General features: G+C 34.2%; 1 protein-coding gene across 2 annotated transcripts in view; it reads right to left on the reverse strand.

Moving 5' to 3' along the window:
• Positions 1–21,795, reverse strand: part of SPAG16 (sperm associated antigen 16) — a gene marked incomplete at both ends in the record, with an annotated part of 885,965 nt that overhangs the window by 811,411 nt on the left and 52,759 nt on the right. For both annotated transcript variants that reach the window (XM_082657932.1, XM_082657931.1), the window contains one exon: positions 16,247–16,356. In XM_082657932.1, coding sequence (XP_082514058.1) covers positions 16,247–16,356 — 110 coding nt within the window. The remainder of the gene's footprint in view (positions 1–16,246; positions 16,357–21,795) is intronic.

The following is a 21,795-nucleotide window of genomic DNA, read 5'->3' on the forward strand; positions in this document are numbered from 1 at the left end:
AAAAAGAATGAAAAGAACTGAGGAGAGTCTCAGAGACCTCTAGGACAATATTAAATGCACCAAAATTCAGACTATAGGGGTCTCAGAAGAAGAGAAAATGAAAGGGACTCAGAAAACATTTGAGGAGATTATAGCTGAAAACTTCCCTAATACGGAAAAGGAAATAGTCAATGAACTCCAGGAAGCACAGAGAGTCCCATACAGGATAAATCCAAGGAGAAACATGCCAAGACACATATTAATTAAACTTTCAAAAATTAAAGACAAAATATTAAAAGCAGCAAGGGAAAAACAACAAATAACATACAAGGGAATCCCCATACAGTAAACAGCTGATCTTTCAGCAGAAACTCTGCAAGCCAGGAGGGAGTGGCAGGACATATTATAAGTGATGAAAGGGAAAAACCTACAACCAAGATTACCCAGCAAGGATCTCATTGAGATTTGATGGAGAAATTAAAACCTTTACAGACAAGCAAAAGCTGAGAGAGTTCAGCACCACCAAACCAGCTTTACAACAAATGCTAAAGGAACTTCTCCAGGCAGCAAACACAAGAGAAGGAAAAGACCTACAATAACAAACCCAAAACAATTAAGAAAATGGTAATAAGAACATACATATCAATAGCTACCTTAAATGCAAGTGGATTAAATGCTCCAACCAAAGGACATGGACTGGCTGAATGGATACAAAAATAAGACCCACATATATGCTGTCTACAAGAGACCCACTTCAGACCTAGGGACACATACAGACTGAAAGTGAGGGGATGGAAAAAGATATTCCATGCAAATGGAAATCAAAAAAAGCTGGAGTAGCAATTCTCATATCAGACAAAGTAGACTTTAAAATAAAGACTATTACAAGAGACAAAGAAGGACACTACATAATGATCAAGGGAACAATCCAAGAAGAAGATATAACAATTGTAAGTATTTATGTACCCCACATAAGAGCACCTCAAGGCCAAAGCTAACAGCCATAAATGGGGAAATCGACAGTAACACAATCATAGTAGGGGACTTTAACACCCCACTTGCATCAAGGGACAGCTCATCCAAAATGAAAATAAATAAAGAAACACAAGCTTTAAATGATACATTAAACAAGATGGACTTAATTGATATTTATAGGACATTCCATCCAAAAACAACAGAATACACTTTCTTCTCAAGAGCTCATGTAACATTCTCCAGGATAGATCATATCTTGGATCACAAATCAAGCTTTAGTAAATTTAAGAAAATTGAAATTCTATCAAGTATCCTTTCTGACCACAACGCTATGAGACTAGATTATCAATTACAGGAAAAAATCTGTAAAAAATACAAACACATGGAGGCTAAACAAGACACTACTTAATAACCAAGAGATCACTGAAGAAATCCAAGAGGAAATCAAAAAATACCTAGAAACAAATGACAATGAAAATATGACAACCCAAAACCTCTGGGATGCAGCAAAAGCAGTTCTAAGAGGGAAGTTTATAGCAATACAATCCTACCTCAAAAAACAAGAAACATCTCAAATAAACAACCTAACCTTACACCTAAAGCAATTAGAGAAAGAAGAACAAAAAAACTCCAAAGTTAGCAGAAGGAAAGAAATCATAAAGATCACATCAGAAATAAATGAAAAAGAAATGAAGGAAACGATAGCAAAGATCAATAAAACTAAAAGCTGGTTCTTTGAGAAGATAAAAAATAATGATAAACTATTAGCCAGACTCATCAAGAAAAAAAGGGAGAAGGCCCAAATCTGTAGAATTTGAAATGAAAAAGGAGAAGTAACCACTGACACTGCAGATATACAAAGGATAATGAGACATTACTACAAGCAAATCTATGCCAATAAAATGAACAACCTGGAAGAAATGGACAAATTCTTAGAAAAGCACAACTTCCAAGACTGAACCAGGACGAAATACAAAATATAAACAGCTCAATCACAAGCACTGAAAATGAAATTGTGAGTAAAAATTATCCAACAAACAAAAGCCCAGGACCAGATGGCTTCACAACTGAATTCTATCAAACATTTAGAGAAGAGCTAACACCTATCCTTCTCAAACTCTTCCAAAATACGGCCAAGGGAGGAACACTCCTAAACTCATTCTACAAGGCCACCGTCACCCTGATACCAAAACCAGACAAAAATGTCACAAAAATAGAAAACTACAGGCCAATTTCACTGATGAACACAGATTCAAATATCCTCAACAAAATACTAGCAAACAGAATCCAAAAGCACATTAAAAGGATCATACACCATGATCAAGTGGGGTTTATTCCAGGAATGCAAGGATTCTTCAATATACGCAAATCAATCAATGTGATACACCATATTAACAAACTGAAGGAGACAGCCTCTTCAATAAGTGGTGCTGGGAAAACCTGACAGCTACATGTAAAAGAATGAAGTTAGAACACTCCCTAACACCATACACAAAAATAAACTCAAAATGGATTAAAGACCTAAATGTAAGGTCAGAAACTATAAAACTCTTAGAGGACAACACAGGCAGAACGCTCTATGACATAAATCACCGCAAGATCCTTTTTGACCCACCTCCTAGAGAAATGGAAATAAAAACAAAAATAAACAAATGGGACCTAATGAAACTTCAAAGCTTTTGCACAGCAAAGGAAACCATAAACAAGACACAAAGACAACCCTCAGAATGGGAGAAAATATTTGCAAATGAAGCAGCTGACAAAGGATTAATCTCCAAAATTTACAAGCAGCTCATGCAGCTCAGTATCAAAAAAACAAACAACCCAATCGAAAAATGGGCAGAAGACCTAAATAGACATTTCTCCAAAGAAGTTATACAGATTGCCAACAAACACGTGAAAGGATGCTCAACATCAGTAATCATTAGAGAATGATGTAAATCAAAACTTCAATGAGGTATCACCTCATACCAGTCAGAATGGCCATCATCAAAAAAATCTACAAACCATAAATGCTGGAGAGGGTGTGGAGAAAAGGGAACCCTCTTGCACTGTTGGTGGGAATGTAAATTAATACAGCCACTATGGAGAACAGTATGGAGGTTCCTTAAAAAAATAAAAATAGTACTACCATACGACCCAGCAATCCCACCACTGGGCACGTACCCTGAGAAAACCATAATTCAAAGATTCATGTACCACAATGTTCATTGCAGCTCTATTTACAATAGCCAGGACATGGAAGCAACCTAAGTGTCCATCAAGAGATGAATGAATAAAGAAGATGTGGCACATATATACAATGGAATATTACTCAGCCATAAAAAGAAACAAAATTAAGTTATTTGTAATGAGGTGGATGGACCTAGAGTCTGTCATATAGAGGGAAGTAAGTCAGAAAGAGAAAAACAAATACCGTAAGCTAACACATATATATGGAATCCAAAAGAAAAGAAAAAGTGAAAGTGAAGAAAAGAAAAGAAAAAGTGAAGAACGTAGGGGCAGGACAGGAATAAAGATGCAGACATAGAGAATGGACTTGAGGACATGGGGAGAGGGTAGGGTAAGCTGGGACGAAATGAGAGAGTGGCATGGACATATATATATATAATATATATATATATATACATGTATATATATATATATATATATACACTCTCTCATATATAATGAGAGAGTGGCATGGACATATATACACTACCAAATATAAAATAGATAGCTAGTGGGAATCAGCCGCATAGCACAGGGAGATCAGCTAGGTGCTTTGTGTCCACCTAGAGGGGTAGGATAGGGAGGGAGGGAAGAGATATGGGGATATATGTATAGCTGATACACTTCGTTATACAGCATAAACTAACACACCATTTGATGCCATTATATTCCAATAAAGATGTTTAAAAAATAAGATAAAAAAATAAATATCATATTGTGTGTATGTAAGAGAATACCTATATTTTTAGGAATTACCCACAAATTATTTGGTAAAAGGAAATATAATAAACAAAATTACTAAAAGAAAATATTCAAGCAAAGCATTCTGATTTTGGCATAGGAAAGGATCTCTTACGCAAGTGACAGTAAGTGTTACCATAAAAGAAAGTATTGATAAATTTACCTACATTAAAATGAAGAACTTTTAGCTGGGTTACTTTTTTAAAAATGAAAATCATATATATTTAAGGTGTAAAACATAAAAAAATGAAGAACTTTTATTCATTAAAGACACTATAAAGAAGTAGAAAATATAAGTCACCATCTGTGACAAGATTTCTACAATCATGCAACGGACCTAGGAATCAATACCTAAAATACACTGCAAATATTCTTCAGAGATCAAGAACCTAATAAAAAATGGGCAAAAGATATGAACAGACATTTCAAAGACTCTAACATATGAAATGTCTCTAAACAAAAGGGAACCTGTTAAATTTAATTATTAATCAGAAAAATGAAAATTAAGACCCCATGAGGTAACATATTTTACTTATTAGATTGGCAAAAATAAAGAACCCTGGTAATACCAAGTGTTGGAAAGGACATTGAGTAAGAGGAATTCTATGTATGGGTTTGTAGACATGTCCAACTAATTTAAAAAGAATATGACATCATCTAGTTAAATCCTCATCTCTCCAGCAATTCCACTCCTAGATTAATATCCTACAGAAAACTTTGCCTATGTGCACCTGGAGGTGTGTACAAGAATATTCATGGCAGCATGTTTATTGGACCAGGATTTTGAAAACAACTTGAACATCCATTAATAACAGAAGAGAAAAGTAAATAGTGTGAAATGAATTATAAGCCTCATATAAGAATGTGGAAGAATCTTAGAAATAAAACACCAAAAAGAAAAAGCAAGTTGTATAAGACTAGATACATAGTCTATAACTTGTATTTATGTTATTTATATATATATGTAAATACATATAATATATAATTTATATATTATAGTCAAATATAGTATATTAGATTAAGGAAATATTACTTGAACACATTTATATTTTAAACTGTAGATATTGATATTGACTGAAGTTTTGAAAATGTAAAAACCTAAGCATTTTTTTCATTGCAATCTCATTTTTGTATTTTCTAAATCCTTCATGCTTACGCATAATTCAAAATAAATAGGAGAGTTAAAAACCTGAGAATAATTAGTATTTCTTAATTACTATCATTCTGATTAACATTTACTCCTTTTTATGTAAAGCAGAATATATTTAGTGTAATAATGTATTTCCATTTATTTGATTTTCTACTCAGATCAGAATTATAAACAAGTTGACTTAATCCTTATACATTTAACATGGCACGATATTATGAATAAATATTTTGATTGATATATTTCCTTAGGGATTTTTAATGAATTATTTCAACTGTTAAAAACATTCAAAATTATTAAAACATTAAACAAAACATAAAAACATTAAACAAAACATATCAAATTATAGGCATTAAAATTCCTATTTGCGCATGGTTTTAGACTTTTTAATGCATTCCATATTTCTAAACTCTAAAAATAATACAAAACTAATTTCCTTTTTTTCAACTTTATGTCTGGTAAATAGAATGATTTAACATTTTAATGTAATATTCATAATTATTGGCCAAATGTCAACCAGATCCTTGGTTGGTGCCAGAATCACAACACTTCAGGCAAAAGCAGTAATAACTGCTTAGCAATATTCAAGAATACAATACAAAATGCGACTAAACTCGCTCTAATAAGGCAAGGTATCAGCATGTAAGTGTGTTTAATTGCTTTTGAAGTGCACCATTACCATGACCAGTGTGGCAAAACACAACATAATGACATATGCTGACATACCAGAGTTGAAGGGACCTTTCTCTCCTCTTTACATTTTCATATCATTATATTTAAACTATAATCTATTTCATATAAACACCAACAGATATCATGGCAAAGATATTAAATAAGATTCCATGTTTTCATTAAGTGAATCAAAATATAAAATAGCACCTAAAGAAGTTGAGAGTTGTGTACAATTTTTATAAGCATAGTAGCACTTTCACACATATAACAGCAAACATGTAAACATTAGAAGATCAGAATTAGCCACCTTAATGCACTAATGTCCATATCTCAGTGTGGATAAAATCTGAATCAGGGAAACCATACCTACAATCAAAGAAAGCTATTGCTAAATTATTCAGGCCATTATATAATAAAATGACAAAAATGGTTAAAAAAGTAATGAATCTAGAAGTCTTAACAGACTTCTATTCAGTGTTACCCGTATCATGTTTAACACAAAAGAATAAAATAGTATTAGCAATTAAGTATTATTTATCTTCTCCTGGTAAATACCCTTTTCTACAGGAACACTATCCTTTAATTCATATCAATTCTGTAACAGGCACTGTGCTAGATATATTACATATGTTATTTCATTGAATCATGACAAACACCTGTTGATGCACATATTATTCTTCCCAATTTATAAAGATGGAAGCATATAAGTCAAGTAATTTGCCCAGGTTTGTACAAGTAATAAGTGGTAGACCTGGGTTTCACATACAGACTAGGCTTCCAAATAATTCAAACTCTAAAACAGTTTCTGACAAAGTACATGCTACAAAGACGCTATGCTGAAGGAAAAAAATGGATTGTGATAGTTAACTCATACAAGAATAAGTTATAAAAGTATTAAATTAAGGATAAAAAGTAATTTTCTCCCTTAACAAAACATATATGTGATATATAGAGATACACATATATACATGCACGATTTCTAAGACCTAAAAGAAGTTAGGATAAATGGACAAGTATAAAAACTAATCAATAGCATATGAAAACTCATCCATAGCTTATGAGAAAGTAGTTATTTTAATAACTATATTGGTAGTATAAGCTAGGTTTTGAAAAGCCATTCTTATATTACATGTATTATTGATTAATAAACAAAATTAAATGATTAATGTAACTTAAATTATTAACTGTAATTAAAAGCTATTTTTAGGGAAATATCTAAAATTTAGCTAAAGTTTTCCTTATAATAAGCTCTGAATAGTTGTTGCTAAACCAGCTTTTGGCTGCGTAAGTAATCTACAAATTTTAGTATAGGCTTTTTAATTGCTCCTTTAATAAGATTCTTAAATTCTATTTAAATATAAAGAAAACATGAATATTTCCCAAAATGTAACAGGTATCTATTTCTAAATTTGATGTTTAAATATTTAAGATATAAAATATTGTGTAAATTTTGTTGTACATATTGCAATGTTTATATATCCTTCCCAGCTTGTCCTCTGTTCTTACCCATTTGGATAAAAATTATTAATGTTTTCTTGATAATATTTTTACAATACTTTAAAGCATGGTTTCCAACAAAAACATATAAGGGGTATTAAACTATTAATCTGTGTTCAGATAGAAGCATAACAATCTAGATAGGATTTTTTCATTTAAAAGAGCATGTCTATACTCCAACCCCAAAGAGGTTAAGAAATAAATCAGGCAGCAAAAGGATGGAAGGGACAGTTAGCAGTCCCTTATCTTTCCTAATATTTTCCCCGATTTCTTGAAATACTTTCAGTGGTATGTTTTGTGTGTGTGTGTGTGTGTGTGTGTGTGTGTGTGTGTGTGTGTGTGTGTGTGTTTTATCACTTTTCCTGAATCATCACTGAGTACACAGGTCAGGACACAAAGTGTGTGGTAGATTTTTAACATACAAAAATTGTAATCTAGCTCCAAATTTAACTCTTCAGCAAGTAATTAAAGCAACATATTTGAACTACAGTGGATTCCATGTGATTCTCTTTTTTTCCCTCTACAAGGAAAAAATACATTCTACATCTAATATTACCTTTTAAAACTATTCAAATCTATATGGAATTCTTCTATTTCACTTCTCTTTAATAAATATGTTGATACATTTAAAGTTTCACCTGCATGATCATTCAAAGTCTCATTAAAGTAGTAATTTCTTTCTCTTAACTGTGACTTATCTGATTGCAAAAGACATTCAATTAACTGCATAATGATTCTTATTTCTTTTCGAGTAAAATATATTTCACAGATAGAAAGAAAGTATGTTATATAGTTATCTTCACAAAAACTAACCCATTGACTATTTTAGTAACTCACTGATTGGTTTAAAGAGAGAAGAAAAACCACTTTTCCACTATTAACACAATTCGTTTCCTTAATTCAAAAAAAAATAGTTTAAACCGTAAGAATTTACTTTAGAGTACAATCTCATATGTTATAGAAAAATACAGAGAAATTAACATGGAATATCAGGAAGCCAGATAGCTAACTGGCTTGAGAAGTAAAGATATACAATTGTCTAAGGAGGATTAATCCAGTTTACAAAGGCACATTTAAGGAAGAATTATTCAATACCACACGGAATGGACTACTGGAGAACAGTCTAGGAAGCAGCTAAGGTAGTCCACAGAGACCAGCTTTAGAAGGGTGGGAGTCATAATTAAAAGGAAAAAGGAGTAGAGCAATAGGTGGTTTGAAGGTGGTTTTTGAAAGTCCCCTATAACCTCTACCAGATCCCCCAAATCCAACCAAAATAAACATTAATTTAAGTAAATTTGCTCTGCGAATGAAGCTTCCAGATAAGTTTGTTAGACCCTTTACAATCAGATTTTGAACCCCTAAATCTCCCTTCACCACCCCCACCTCCATTTAAAAATGCAGAACCTGGGCTTCCCTGGTGGCACAGTGGTTAAGAATCCACCTGCCAATGCAGGGGACATGGGTTTGACCCCTGGTCTGGGAAGATGCCACATGCTTTGGAGCAGCTAAGCCCGCGAGCCACAACTACTGAGCCCACGAGCCACAACTACTGAAGCCCATGCACCTAGAGCCCGTGCTCCACAACAAGAGAAACCACCGCAATGAGAAGCCCGCGCACCACAATGAAGAGTAGGCCCCGCTCGCCGCAACTAGAGAAAGCCCGCATGTAGCAACAAAGACTCGGTACAGCCAAAAACAAATAAATAAAATAAATAAATTTATTTTTTTTAAGTGCAGAAGCTGCCAATTAATGTGAAAAAGGCATCAATGGGAGCTTGGGAGACACTGGAAGGATAGGATCAAAGATGATAATGTCATATTTTTCAACTGACTGAATTAGTAGAATGCAGACACTATTAAAAGGCATTTTAAAAATGAAGAAATTAGCCTATTTATGAAATATGATTTGTGAATTGTCATGTTAATTTTGAGGTAATGGTACTATATCAAAATGGAAATTATTATAAAAGCTGAGTATGGCAATATGTAGGTTTGAAAGTCATCAGCAAAGAAGTTATAATTGAAAATATATTATGGAATTAGAAAAGTCATTTTAGGAATAGCAACTCTATTATATGGATTTAGTGGAGAAAATTAATGTATTCTCAGTTCCAAAAAAGAGTTATAGAATAAAACTCAAGTTAATTTGAGTCATCTATAGTATTTATGAAATATTTTCTTTTTTAATGTTTTATTTTGACAACAAGAACATAGCTTGATAGAAAATCATGAGGAAATATACAGAGTAGATAGAGATGGTACAGAGAAATCTGAGACAAGGCACTTGAAAATCTTGTCTTCAGATTTCCCTTTATTCTGTAAACCTAAAAAGTGGCCTGATCCTCCCTGTTAAAGGCTAGCATGCCTCCCTTGACCAAAAGCAATTCAGTCCTCTGCCTTGCAAGACAGCTCATACCCCTCTTACAATATATTCCCCACCTCATCACTGGACAACTGACCAAAATCCATTTAATTTACAATATAACCTAGCCAGGGAAGTACTGACTCTGTTTAGACAGAAAAAGAACTACTCCCAAAGGAATTGTAGGAATTAGCCAACATGTACCTATGAGTGCCAAGAGAGTACATGTAGGCCTATATTCTGAGGCTGTTGAGGCAAAGGAGCTAGAACATAAAGTTGGACAAGGGAGAATTTATAAATATGGGACTACTCTCCTCTGACATAGCATTTAGCCCCCTGGGAAGGACGCTGGTGTTAGTAAGATGCTAGGAGGGCTCCTAAAAGCTTCAAAAAAGTGATGGCCTAGCTAAATAAAGTAGAAATGCCAAATCTACCATGAAAAATAGTGGAAAAAAGCATCAAAAGACTCAGATAAATGAGCATGTGACAGTGGGCATACTATTCAAGGCTGAAAAACCCATGAGATAACCACAGGATGTCCAGAGGCTATAGCAACTATGAAAGCATCAAAGATTGTGCTGGAGAGGGGGGCAGCAACATCACTGAGAAACTCAGTTGTGGCTCTCCTCTAGGATGATGGTAGATGTTATTAGAGAACCAGGGTCCCTGAAACCAATGGGAATGACAGGAGCCCGTGAAAAGAAAGGTCCGATGGGAGCACGTAAATATCAAAAGCAAGGTGGGCACAATTATGGAAAAGATCAGAGTAGCTATGCGAGAGCCTGATCCAGAGACAGCTAGGGAGATAATTAATAGAATCAACATCCTTACAGGCCAGCAAAGGTAATGCTTGGGAAATATGGGAATCCAACAAGGGTAATGCTCAGTCTGTATAACAAGAAGAAATTGAGGATTGATTATCAAGATGCTGAAGGCAGCCATCCCATAAAAAGCCACAATCTCTTGCCTGATTTCCAGACCCGAGCCAGTTTTTACACACTGAACCTTTTGGCCAGGCCTCTAGGAAGAAGGATCCTACAACACAAAAGCAAGTATATATGATAATTTACTCAGACAGCTACACACACAGAAGAAGAAGGAATACCCCACACATTTGAAACTGTTGAAATAGGGTCTAGCATGGTATTGATACTCAAGAATGTAGTGTTATGATGCCCCCCATTAGCATTGAGGAATATGGAGACCAGGTAATAAAGTATTGGCTCAGGTCTGGCTCCTGAGATAGGAACCATGAACCCACCTGCTTGTCATTTCCTTAGTCTCCAAATAAGTAATTTGCAAGAACATACATGGTAACTGTCAGAACTCCATCATTAGTTCTTGACCTATGGAATAAAGGTTGCTGTAGTTGGAAATGCCAAGTGAATGGCTCTGAAACTGCTCCCTTCTCTGATCAATATAACCAAAAATAATATTGCAAACTGAGGCAGGGCAGGGGGAGTGCTGGCAGAAATTTGCCAAAGGATGTCGATGTGGCAGTTACCATTATATTCCCATATAATCCCCTACCTCTACATGGCAAAGACAGAAGTAAACGTAACTCCTTTCCCTCAGGGCCATGTAAATTTCTCTATTCACCATCAAATTATAGTAATCCTGATCATCTTATACTTTCCACTATATAAATGAAATCACCCTAAATGGGTCTGGTGAGCAAGAAGTGGCAAGTACCCTAGATGTCTTAATAAGACACATGTGTGCCAGAGAAGAAATAAACACCAAGAAAATTCTGACTAGAGCATGTTGAGATAATGCTTCTAAACAAAAGGCAAGCTGCTGCTTATTGTATCCTCCATCTTGAACAAAGAACATAGTTTAAATGATGTCTGGACCAAGAAAATTTTGCAACAGGTCCAGGGTATGATACAAGACATCCTACCTGCCCCTTCGGTCTTATAGCCCAGCAGATCCAATGGTGCTCAAATTATCTGTGGAAAATAAGGATGCTGTAAGAAAGACTATAAACAGCTCCAGCAGAACTGCAGTACTGACCTCTAGACTTCTAGAGAAAAGGCATGCTCATCTCTGTTGATCACTATTCCTATCAGTTCTCCTTTAAAAGGAGTCAGATCCCAGTATGCTCCTGAGCTCTGATAGAGTCTAAGGACTTATGACCTGAGTTATTTTTCATGAACTAGGAATGCTGTATGTCCTCAAAGCCATGATTCTGGACATGCAAAAAATCCCAGTTCATCTTAAAAAGGAATAATTATAATTGAAATTGTGCTTGAGCACTTCAGAAAGGTACAAGTAAATTACATGAGCTGGCAGCTTAAAATCCCAAATTTCCACTCTCATTTCAATGCCATATGTCCTACTATACCTATGGCTTTGTGAGTTCACAATGACCGGGTAACAGAGAAAGAAAAAAACATCTAGCCTAGTTTCTAGATGGGCTTGCATGATATGCCATCTCTGCTACCAATGGACAGTCACTGGATTATAATTCTGCCAAAGAGGACCCCCTACTGCTCTGGCCCGATAAGCTATGAAGTCTTCAAGTATGAAGACTATGCACAGGCTCAGTAACAAGGACTTTCCCTAAGCAAAATTTATTGGCCACCACTCAGTGCTTTTAAATGTCCAGCTTGCCAACAGCAGAAGCCAATGTGGAACCCTTGCTATGGCACCTCACCATGCGAAGCCAGCCTGCCACCTGGTGGCAGACATTATTTTGAACCTCTCTCATTTTGGAGGGGTTACTGATCTGTTTTCACTGGACAAATATGTATTCATCATATCATGCAAGGTTCACTTAGGAAAACAAAAACATGACTCTAAATCACCTTCCAGGTCTTCCCTGAAGGGACAGTAGCCATTTACAAGGGCAATTCTTTTACCTCAGACCTTTCAGAGATAATTAGATATTAACTTTGAGTGCATTCCCTTTACTGGAAACATAAAAACACCATCCAATAGTCAGACTAGGAGGTTACGATAGCCTCATGATAAATGGTATTTTGGCTCCAGTCTGTTTCGCAGTAAACCCAGTGGGTTTGTGGACTCGTTCCCTGGTTACTTCCTCAGTTTCTGACTGTACGCCTGGAATAGACATACTAGTCAATTAGTAAAATCTCCTCATTGGCTCACTGTTTTATGAAGTAAGTGCTACTATGGTAGGAAGGATCAAGCAGAAGCCCTAGAAATTAACCTACCAAAAGAGTAAACTAAAAGCAAATCACAGTCCTGTGGGAATTACAGAAATGTGTGCCACAATAAAGTAGTGGAAAGATACAGAGGATAGATATCCATCGCATCCTCATTAATTACCAGTTCAGCCTTTGCAGAAAATTGATGGATCTCACAAAATGACTGTGGATTACTGTAAAATTAGGAAGGTGTGGTCTACAATGGCAACTACTATTTCAGATGGGATATTTGCTTTCACTGCTCTGAGTGCACCACAATCCAAATACTTAGAAATTCCCTTATACATTGTCATGAAATACAATTCATGCTTATGACCAAAGTATGCATTTTACAGTAAAAGAAATATGGTTATGGGCTAACACCCACAGAATTAATGATAGGCCATCCCGCAGAAACAGCTGGCCTGATGGAATAGCAGAATAGCTTATTAAAAAATCAACTGCAGCGTTAGTTTAGAAACACCACCAGTGTTGTTCTCACACAGTCACAGAAACCAAGGGTTCACAGCAACAGATGTAGCCCCTCTAATTATTACATCTCATAACCAACCTGCAAAGAGTTTGCCTCCTGTGCCAGCAACCTTAGGCTCTGCTATTCAATGGCTTAGCTCAAAAGAGAAAGGTGCGTCTATTGTGGCACAGAGGGAAGGCACCATCAGATTAAAACTAAGTCTGACATCTAGTGATTCAGAGATTTTTGTGACTGTTTTGTACTTTTTGACATGGTTGCTGCTAAATGATGGATTTGGAGAGGACCTTCTGGAACCCAGAAAAAAATCTGAGACACCCTTAGTACATCCATGTTAAGTAGTAAATATCAATGGAAAACTATAACAATCCAAGATAGCAGGACGACTAAATACTCAGACCCTTCAGGATTAAAGATATGGGTCCACTCACCACATAAAGAACTCCAGTGAGCACTGGCTAAGCAAAACACAAACCCTGAATGAGAACTAAAAGAAGGAAGAAGTATATCAAGTATATGTCATGGCTGGAAATAAACTATTCAGCTATAAATATTTCTGTCACATACATATTAATTAATGAGTTTTTTTCTAATCCCTCCCCTGGTATTGTGTGTTAGGAGTTCCTCCCCCCATGCCCTGCATCCCTCGCATATCTCCAGCTCCTGCAAGACAGCCTCCTCCTTCACAGTCCTCCTACCTGATGGACCCAGTTCCTCGAGGCTGGTAACAATGCTCTCCCACTGTGCCTCCAACACAAAAAAAGTGTCCTGCCGTTGACAATCTCTGAGTTGTCTTCCTGTCCCCTAGATGACATCTTAGCTCTTCTGTCACCTATGTAATCAATTCCATGTATTAAGGTTATTTTGTTCAAACGATCTAAACTAGTTTTTTCTGACTTAAACCCAAAATGATTTCCTGACTTTGCCTGAATGAAAAGGCAAAATGTCAGAAAAATTCATTAAATAACTGCTTTTAAAATTGCAAAAGTGAATAAAACATTCCTCCTACCCTATTTTTTCTTCACTTTTATACAGAGGACACACGATAAAACTTTTATATGTAGACTAAAACCCAAGAATTGATTGCTAATGAAAGGAGGCAAACTATCTTGAGAGATGCACACTTGCATGTTGAGATTGAAGACAAGAGCAAAGCTTGGAATGACATTAGAGCACCCCTGCCCCTGACACACATGAGATCTGGCACCATACCATAGGAGAGAATGGTAGGATGTGAGGGTGAGGTGTGGGAAAGGAAAGGCAGCCTCTGTCACATATACTATGCTTTAATCCCAAAGTTCCAAAATTTCTCTATTTATTTGGCCACTGTTGGGGCTATGGCCTGCCCAGCCTTCCTGCCTGCTCTGTTCCAATGTCCCTGGCAGCTGATCCTGTCACCCACTTACAGACAGCCCACAGTCACCCTTCACACATTCTTAAATGAAGAAGAAACTCATGCAAGTTTGGAATTTTGATTATGACACAGAGCTGAATATATTTAACTACTGACCTGAAAAAGTCATTTCTAAGTATGACTTACTACCTGAAAAAGAATGCCTATGCCACGTCAGAAGATGAAAATGTTTCTCATGACAACCACCACTATCACACCCAGAATCCTTAACTCTGAATTTTTTTTATTATTGCGAGTCTTTTATTTGCTCCCTGACTTACTAGCCTCTGTGGAGATAAAGATTATCCAAACAAGAACATGCACTACTTAGTGACAGCAATGGAGTCATCTACTGCCACTGACTGCATTAGGCAGAAACTCAAATTACAGGCAGGCGGAGAAGTGGGAAAGCTTTATGGTGACAAAAGAGGGTCTGTCCTGATGGGACCTTGGAGACATGGGGAACCTGAGGCAGACTGACTAAAAGAGGGGATTTCCCTCAAATACCATAAACCTAAAAAATTAGTATTGATGATAGAGGAACAGTAAAATAGTAGTCTAAATATCACTAGAAAGTGATTATCAAAGCCTTAGTATAACCTAAAAGCATTTAGTCTATATTTTATTCAAATATTATATATGATACTAGATTCCAATGCATACCTTTGAGGAAGAAAAATGTTATAGATATTAGCTAAGTAAATGATTATTTGAATTCATAAAAATCTGTTGTTCTTATAGCATTACTACACTAAAAAAGTTATATTTGTAAATGCTTTCATTTTTAAATGTCAGATATTTTAGAACTCAAAGGTATTTATAAAAACATTCATTACCTCAGCTAAACTTTTATGCAATTTTCATGACAAGAAACTAAACCCTTCATAGGTTTTGTGTAATTTTCTTTCTTCATTTTTTATCTCTTTGACCAGACATTTTTTTTGCAGTACGCGGGCCTCTCACTGTTGTGGCCTCTCCCGTTGCGGAGCACAGGCTCCGGACGCGCAGGCTCAGCGGCCATGGCTCACGGGCCCAGCCGCTCCACGGCATGTGGGATCTTCCTGGACCGGGGCACGAACCCGTGTCCCCTGCATCGGCAGGCGGACTCTCAACCACTGCGCCACAAGGGAAGCCCCAGACCAGACATTTTTAATACCATTTTTTCTGTAATCACGGAAGATTTTAACTCTCATCCTGATGCACAGCAAAGGCGCTCAGATATAAAGAGATTCTTAAATGGGGTATAATTCTTTCCATTCTTCTTTTTGAAAAGACTAATGAAAGTTTGAAGTTATAGTATGAGAAAATAAATAAGGGATGATCTGATAGTTATTTCTTTTGGACAAAAGTAATTTTAAGCAGAAGAGTGAGCAGGTGAGCAGAAATGGCCATGATTAAGTTTGAGTAAGTGGCAGAGTGATTCACTGAGCTGTCTCTGCCACTAATAAATGTGTGTCCCTCAATTAACTAGTTACTAGTAACATTTAAGAACCTCCATTTTCTATCTATAGACCAAGTGGTTTGGAATACATAACTTCTAAATTACTTTTCCAATATAATAATGATACGAGTCCGTGAATCTGAATATCTGAGAGTTAAGTATGAATTAATGGAAACAAAAATATCATACCTTTGTATTAACTTTCATCTTTGTTTTACGTTTGCTTTGTTCTCTGGCTTCACGAAGACCTTTCTGAGTAGGACCTTCTGGTGCATTTTCCTTTTCACAATTCGGAACAACTATAAGATAATACAGTTTACTCTTAATGTTTATACTGTTTGTAAGAAATATTATAACCAAAAAAAATAAGAAAGCCAAATTCATTATACACGTATTTTTTGAAGTATTAAACTAATAATATTAAAATCATACTAAAATGTTTTAAATGAAGTCTCAAATTCATTTCCCAAAAATGCAGGGTGGCATTGCTGCAAGGTTAGTGAAACAGCATTGCGAGCAGTTGAAAAGCATGTGAGCCAATCTCCAGTAACATTATATCTAAATTCCTGTTATCATGAGGTTTCATGTGTTTATAAACAAAAGTTGAAGGGAGTCAAAGGAGAGAATGCTAAGCAATGACAAAATTTCCCAAGTGGAACTGTATAATAAACAAAGAGATTTTTAAATGAATATTGTATTAATAAAATATTCTCTATGCTTCACAATGTTGAGAAAAAAAGAAAAGAAAAAACAGGGTAACATTCCAATACAGTTGTAACATTGGTCCCCACAGTCTCCTGGACATAAAGGAATCATCTGAGGTAAAAAGAAAAGTGACAGGAAAAGTCTGTTTCTTTTTCACATCTTTCCATACATATACGTGTTCAGGTATACATAATTTCCCCCTGTATTTCTAAACAGCCAGCTGATTTCAAATAATTAATATGGTTATAATCATTATTAACTCATAATTAAGTGACTAAATGTTCTAATTTATAACATTAATTTATAATAGAGAAAAGATGATGAACACAAAAATATGTGGATGATTTCAATGTCAAGACTCTCAAAGAATCCTGATGTTATAAAGTAAGGAAGCATATGCTAACATTTAGTTTCTTTCCTGATCTAATTTTTCCTATTCAGTACCAGTTTCAAGGAAGAAAACCATCAAAATAATCCCCACAATAACATAAAAGCCGAATGCTGCATAAGTTAGTACTACATGAAAGTACTTTTAAAACTTCTAACACTAGGGTATCCAGACTGCATGTCCTCGCTCTACGGTGCTACAAGTTAGAGCCCCACAGCATCTGGAAGTCAAAATGTGGAGAAAAGGCAACAACTACAGTTCATTGAGATTAGAGAAAAATTTTCACTTCGAATTCTCTTTTATTGTATTTTCCTCTTCAACAGCCAAGAGTGAAAGCCTGATAATGATAATAATTTAAAATAATAATCATTAGCATTTATGCCTCATTGATGTTTTACTATCTAACAGGTACTGGTCTAAACAATTTACACGTATTATTTCATGAAATCCTGTCATTAACCCTGTGAAGGTCACTACCTTTTGTTCCCTTTTACATATAAGGAGAATTTGTATAGTAATATCTACAGGGAAGAAAGGAGAAAGCAGTAAGGAGAGAAATCCAGGATTCCAGTAGATAATTCTAGGAATACGAGCAGACCTCAGATAGCATGCAAAACATTACTAAGCACCACTTCGTGAAAGAAATAAAATAAAAAGCAAGAAACAAACAAAATGGTAAGGATAAATGAAAGTAAAAAATCAAAAAGGGCTTGGTTTATATATAAGGATATGTAGTTGTTCCACAATCAAAATGAAATTACAAGAATTTATACTTTATAAAAATATTTTAGGAAAAAAATCGACATTTGCAACCAAAACATGAGAATACACATTGCATAGTGTATGTGTAATTGAAAGAAAAGTAACACTTAATTATTTCTCAATGTACCAATAATAAACATGATTCCCACTCTCTATCAGATAAATATCACTTTATACAAAGATTTGTAGAACAAATGAGAGACTCAAACATTGGGTCCTTGTCACATTCATAAAAGTGCATATAATTTTCAAATTCCACATAGTGCTTCTTAATGTTTAGTAACACCCTGGCAAAGTCCATTTCTCCATCACAGGATCCTCATGCTTATCATCTAATGCTTGTTAATGAAAAGGCCTATAGTACTGACTGCTACTATGCAGTTTGCCAAATTTTACTTGGGCACAGTCATTATCTTAAGGAAGATACAATTCCTTAGTAAACATCAAATAAATAAACACATTTTCACTCATAGAAATTATAGTTATTGTACTCCCAGTGCAAAATTTCACCCATTCAACCATTTCTTCATGTATGCATACATTCAATCAATGTTAACAGAACATGTTCAGGCCCCTGGTTAACTGTCAGATATGCATGAATATATTCATTTAACAAATACGTAAGTACCTATATTGTGCCAGTCCTTAACTCCATTATAGATTAAACACAGCTGAAAAAAGAATTACTTAACTGAAAAAAATGTTTTGAAGAAATTATCCATAGTTTATGACAGGGAGATAAACAGAAAATATCTAAGAGATTAGGAAGCTAAAATGAGATCAAGTACACATCTAATTGGAATTCACAAAAAGGTAACAGAGATAAAGGGAAAGAGGTTATATTTGAAATGATAATATATCTTTCTAAACTAGACCATATACTACATATAGTCATAAGAAAATGACATCTTGTAGTGAAATTCTGAGCAACAAAAAATACCCGATTTAAAAAGCAATTAATTAAACTAAAACCTTTGCTCTACTATATATGACATCTGTTTGTGATGCTGAAGTCAGCTTTCACAGTTTTTCACTTCATAAAACATTCCAATTTCTAGAAGTTCTTACTGAATTCATAGTTTCCTATCATAAATTACAAGATATCATAAAATACAATTATATGTATTTTTATACCTACTTTGGAAATAGGTATCATTGTATTCAAATTGCAACCTCATATGAAATCAAACATCAGCTAACACAAACATAATAAAAACCAGCACACTGATAAACTTTCTGAGCTTATATAATTTGCACAAAAAAAGTTTTCTCTCATAATATGTAATACTAAAGTGCTTTCTGTGTAGTTTCTTGTAAATATTTGATACATATTACTTTCCATTACAACACAGAAAAATGTAACAAAACTATCACTTCAGACATCTAGCTGATAATAATTCACTATTTCATAGTTTCTCCTAGGAATTTTTCTATTATTCTACATACCAGACAAGAGTAAATGTAGAATTATAAACCCTTTTCAGGTAAGAAATTTGACTACTAAAACATTAATATTCTCTCTAGGTGGTAGCAATTATGGATAATTTTTAAAACATTTTATCATTTAAAATTTTTCTGTAATAAGCGCATCACTTTGATAGTCAAAAAATATGGTACATTTAAAATTTTTTGATAACTACTCCAAGTGAGTCTCAGTTTTATCTTATTTCTTAAATTCAGATTAAATAACAATTAATTAGTCTTTTTCCCAAAGTTCAGAGTAAATGACAATCAAGTCATTGTTTCCTAACTACAGGGCGAATTACATTTAATCTGAAGAATTTCTACTGCCATACCAACTTCTGTTCAAACTGAACGAAAAATAGGTAGATAAATGACAGACAGATAAAATACTTTAAAAATTAAGCCAAAATGAGAAAATGAAAAGGGAAAGAGTTAAATATATTAAAATAATTGTGAAGGACAGCAGGATTTACGAAGAACCACCAGTTAACCAATAAACCAAGTTCTTTTCAAAGTTGACTAAGTAAGGTTCTAGTTGATCAGCCAATCTGAGTAATAACAGAGATCACACAGCCAAATGCTGGCATGCCACAAGGAACTTAGGAAAAGGAACTGCAAGTCCTTTATCTAAAACTAGAAGGCATGTTTATAAGGAGCACAAAATTATTCAGTACGGAATTTAAGGAATAACTTTTATTCAGGTAACTGAGACTATGAAACTAAAAAAGAAAACCTGTTTTCTTCATGTTGGGCTTGAATTTATTTCTTTTGATCAAAAGTCACTTCAAAACATCACAGATAAAAATGTAATTACAAACTTGATCTTCAAAGTAACTTATAAATGTCAGCCTAGAAAAACATGTAATATATTCATTTATAAATTAGATTAAATACCAGGAGATAATTTCATAAAGGAGTTATCTATAAACCATTATTTTATTTTAATAGAGATGTCAAGGATAAATAAATAAAATCATAAGCTCTTATAAGTAGAATGTAACATTTAGAGATTAACTGATGCAAGCATCAATTCAATGCACAGTTCAACCTTTATGCCATCTTATATTTATTGTTTTTCACAGTCTTTATTCAACTTGAGAGTTAGAGTTCCTGAAATTATGGTAGTTTCACATATCATATTTATATCTGATTGTATTCTTCTTAAAAGTTATATATATATGAAAAAAATTTTTGATGTAAACAGAAATAAATATTCTTTGAAAAAAATGCAGTAAGGAAAAAATGAAGAAATAATCGCATTACCCAAATAAAATTATGTAAACATTTTCGAGTTTCATATATTTAACAGACATGATCTTATACTACATGTTTTTATTTCTTAACATTAATATTTTAATATGAACTTTTATGTGTGATTTTTGAAGACTTTCTAGTATTGTATGATCAACTATATTGAAACATTCACTTGTGATTAAAGATTAAGACTGCTTGTATAGTTTTGTTACTATAAATATGAGTGCAATAAACATCCCTGTGCTTAGACTCTCTAGGCATCACTGAGCATAACTGATATTTCTTTAATATAAAATATTAGGAAAGGAACTACTGAATCAAGGCTGAGAAAAAGTTTTTGAATATGAGAATGCTACACATTTCTTTTAAGCCTTAATCAATCAGAGAACACAATGAACAGTCATCTGGAAATACCAGAATGTTATTTTTATTAAAAATTCACCATTTTGCAGTCTCTCTATATTTTAGAGCTTCTCATCATTCTTTTCTAAGTCAACATTATTGAGGTATAATTTACATAAAATAAAATGCATACATTTTAAGTGTAGAGTTCGGTAAGTTTGGACAAAGATAAGTAGGCATATAACCAACCACCTATATCTTCAAATCAAGATATAGAACATTTGCACTACCTCCCAAATTATTATTTTCTTATCCTTTACATACCTTACATACCTTATAGAGCATTATTTTACAAGGTTATAATTTTAGTTTTTATCAGTCACTTTCCTTTTAAGAAAATTAAGAAGAGGAAATCTTAACGTTTACATTAACCAGAATTTAACATTTCTAAATCTCTGTACAGTATTCAATTCTGCAGATCTAAGTTTCTTCTGGCTTACTTTTCTTTTGGCCCAAAGAAAATAGTTTAGCATTTCCTGTACTTTAGAATGGCTTGCAACAAAATCTCTCAGCTTCATTTGTATTGAAATGTTTATATTTCATTCTAATTTCTGAAAGATATTTTTATTGAATATAGAATTCTGAATTAAATTTTTCTACATTTTAAACATGTCATTTCATTGTTTCTAGCCGCCAATATTTCTGATGAGAAATAAGCCTTTATTTGCATTATTGTTTCCCTATAGGTAACGTGTTTTTTCTCTCTTGCTGATTTCAAGATTTTCTCACATAAATTTTGAGTATGATGCATCCAGGCATGATT

Source organism: Grampus griseus (genome assembly GCF_964374135.1).
Source record: "Grampus griseus genome assembly, chromosome: 7".
NCBI classification, from domain to species: Eukaryota; Metazoa; Chordata; class Mammalia; order Artiodactyla; family Delphinidae; genus Grampus; species Grampus griseus.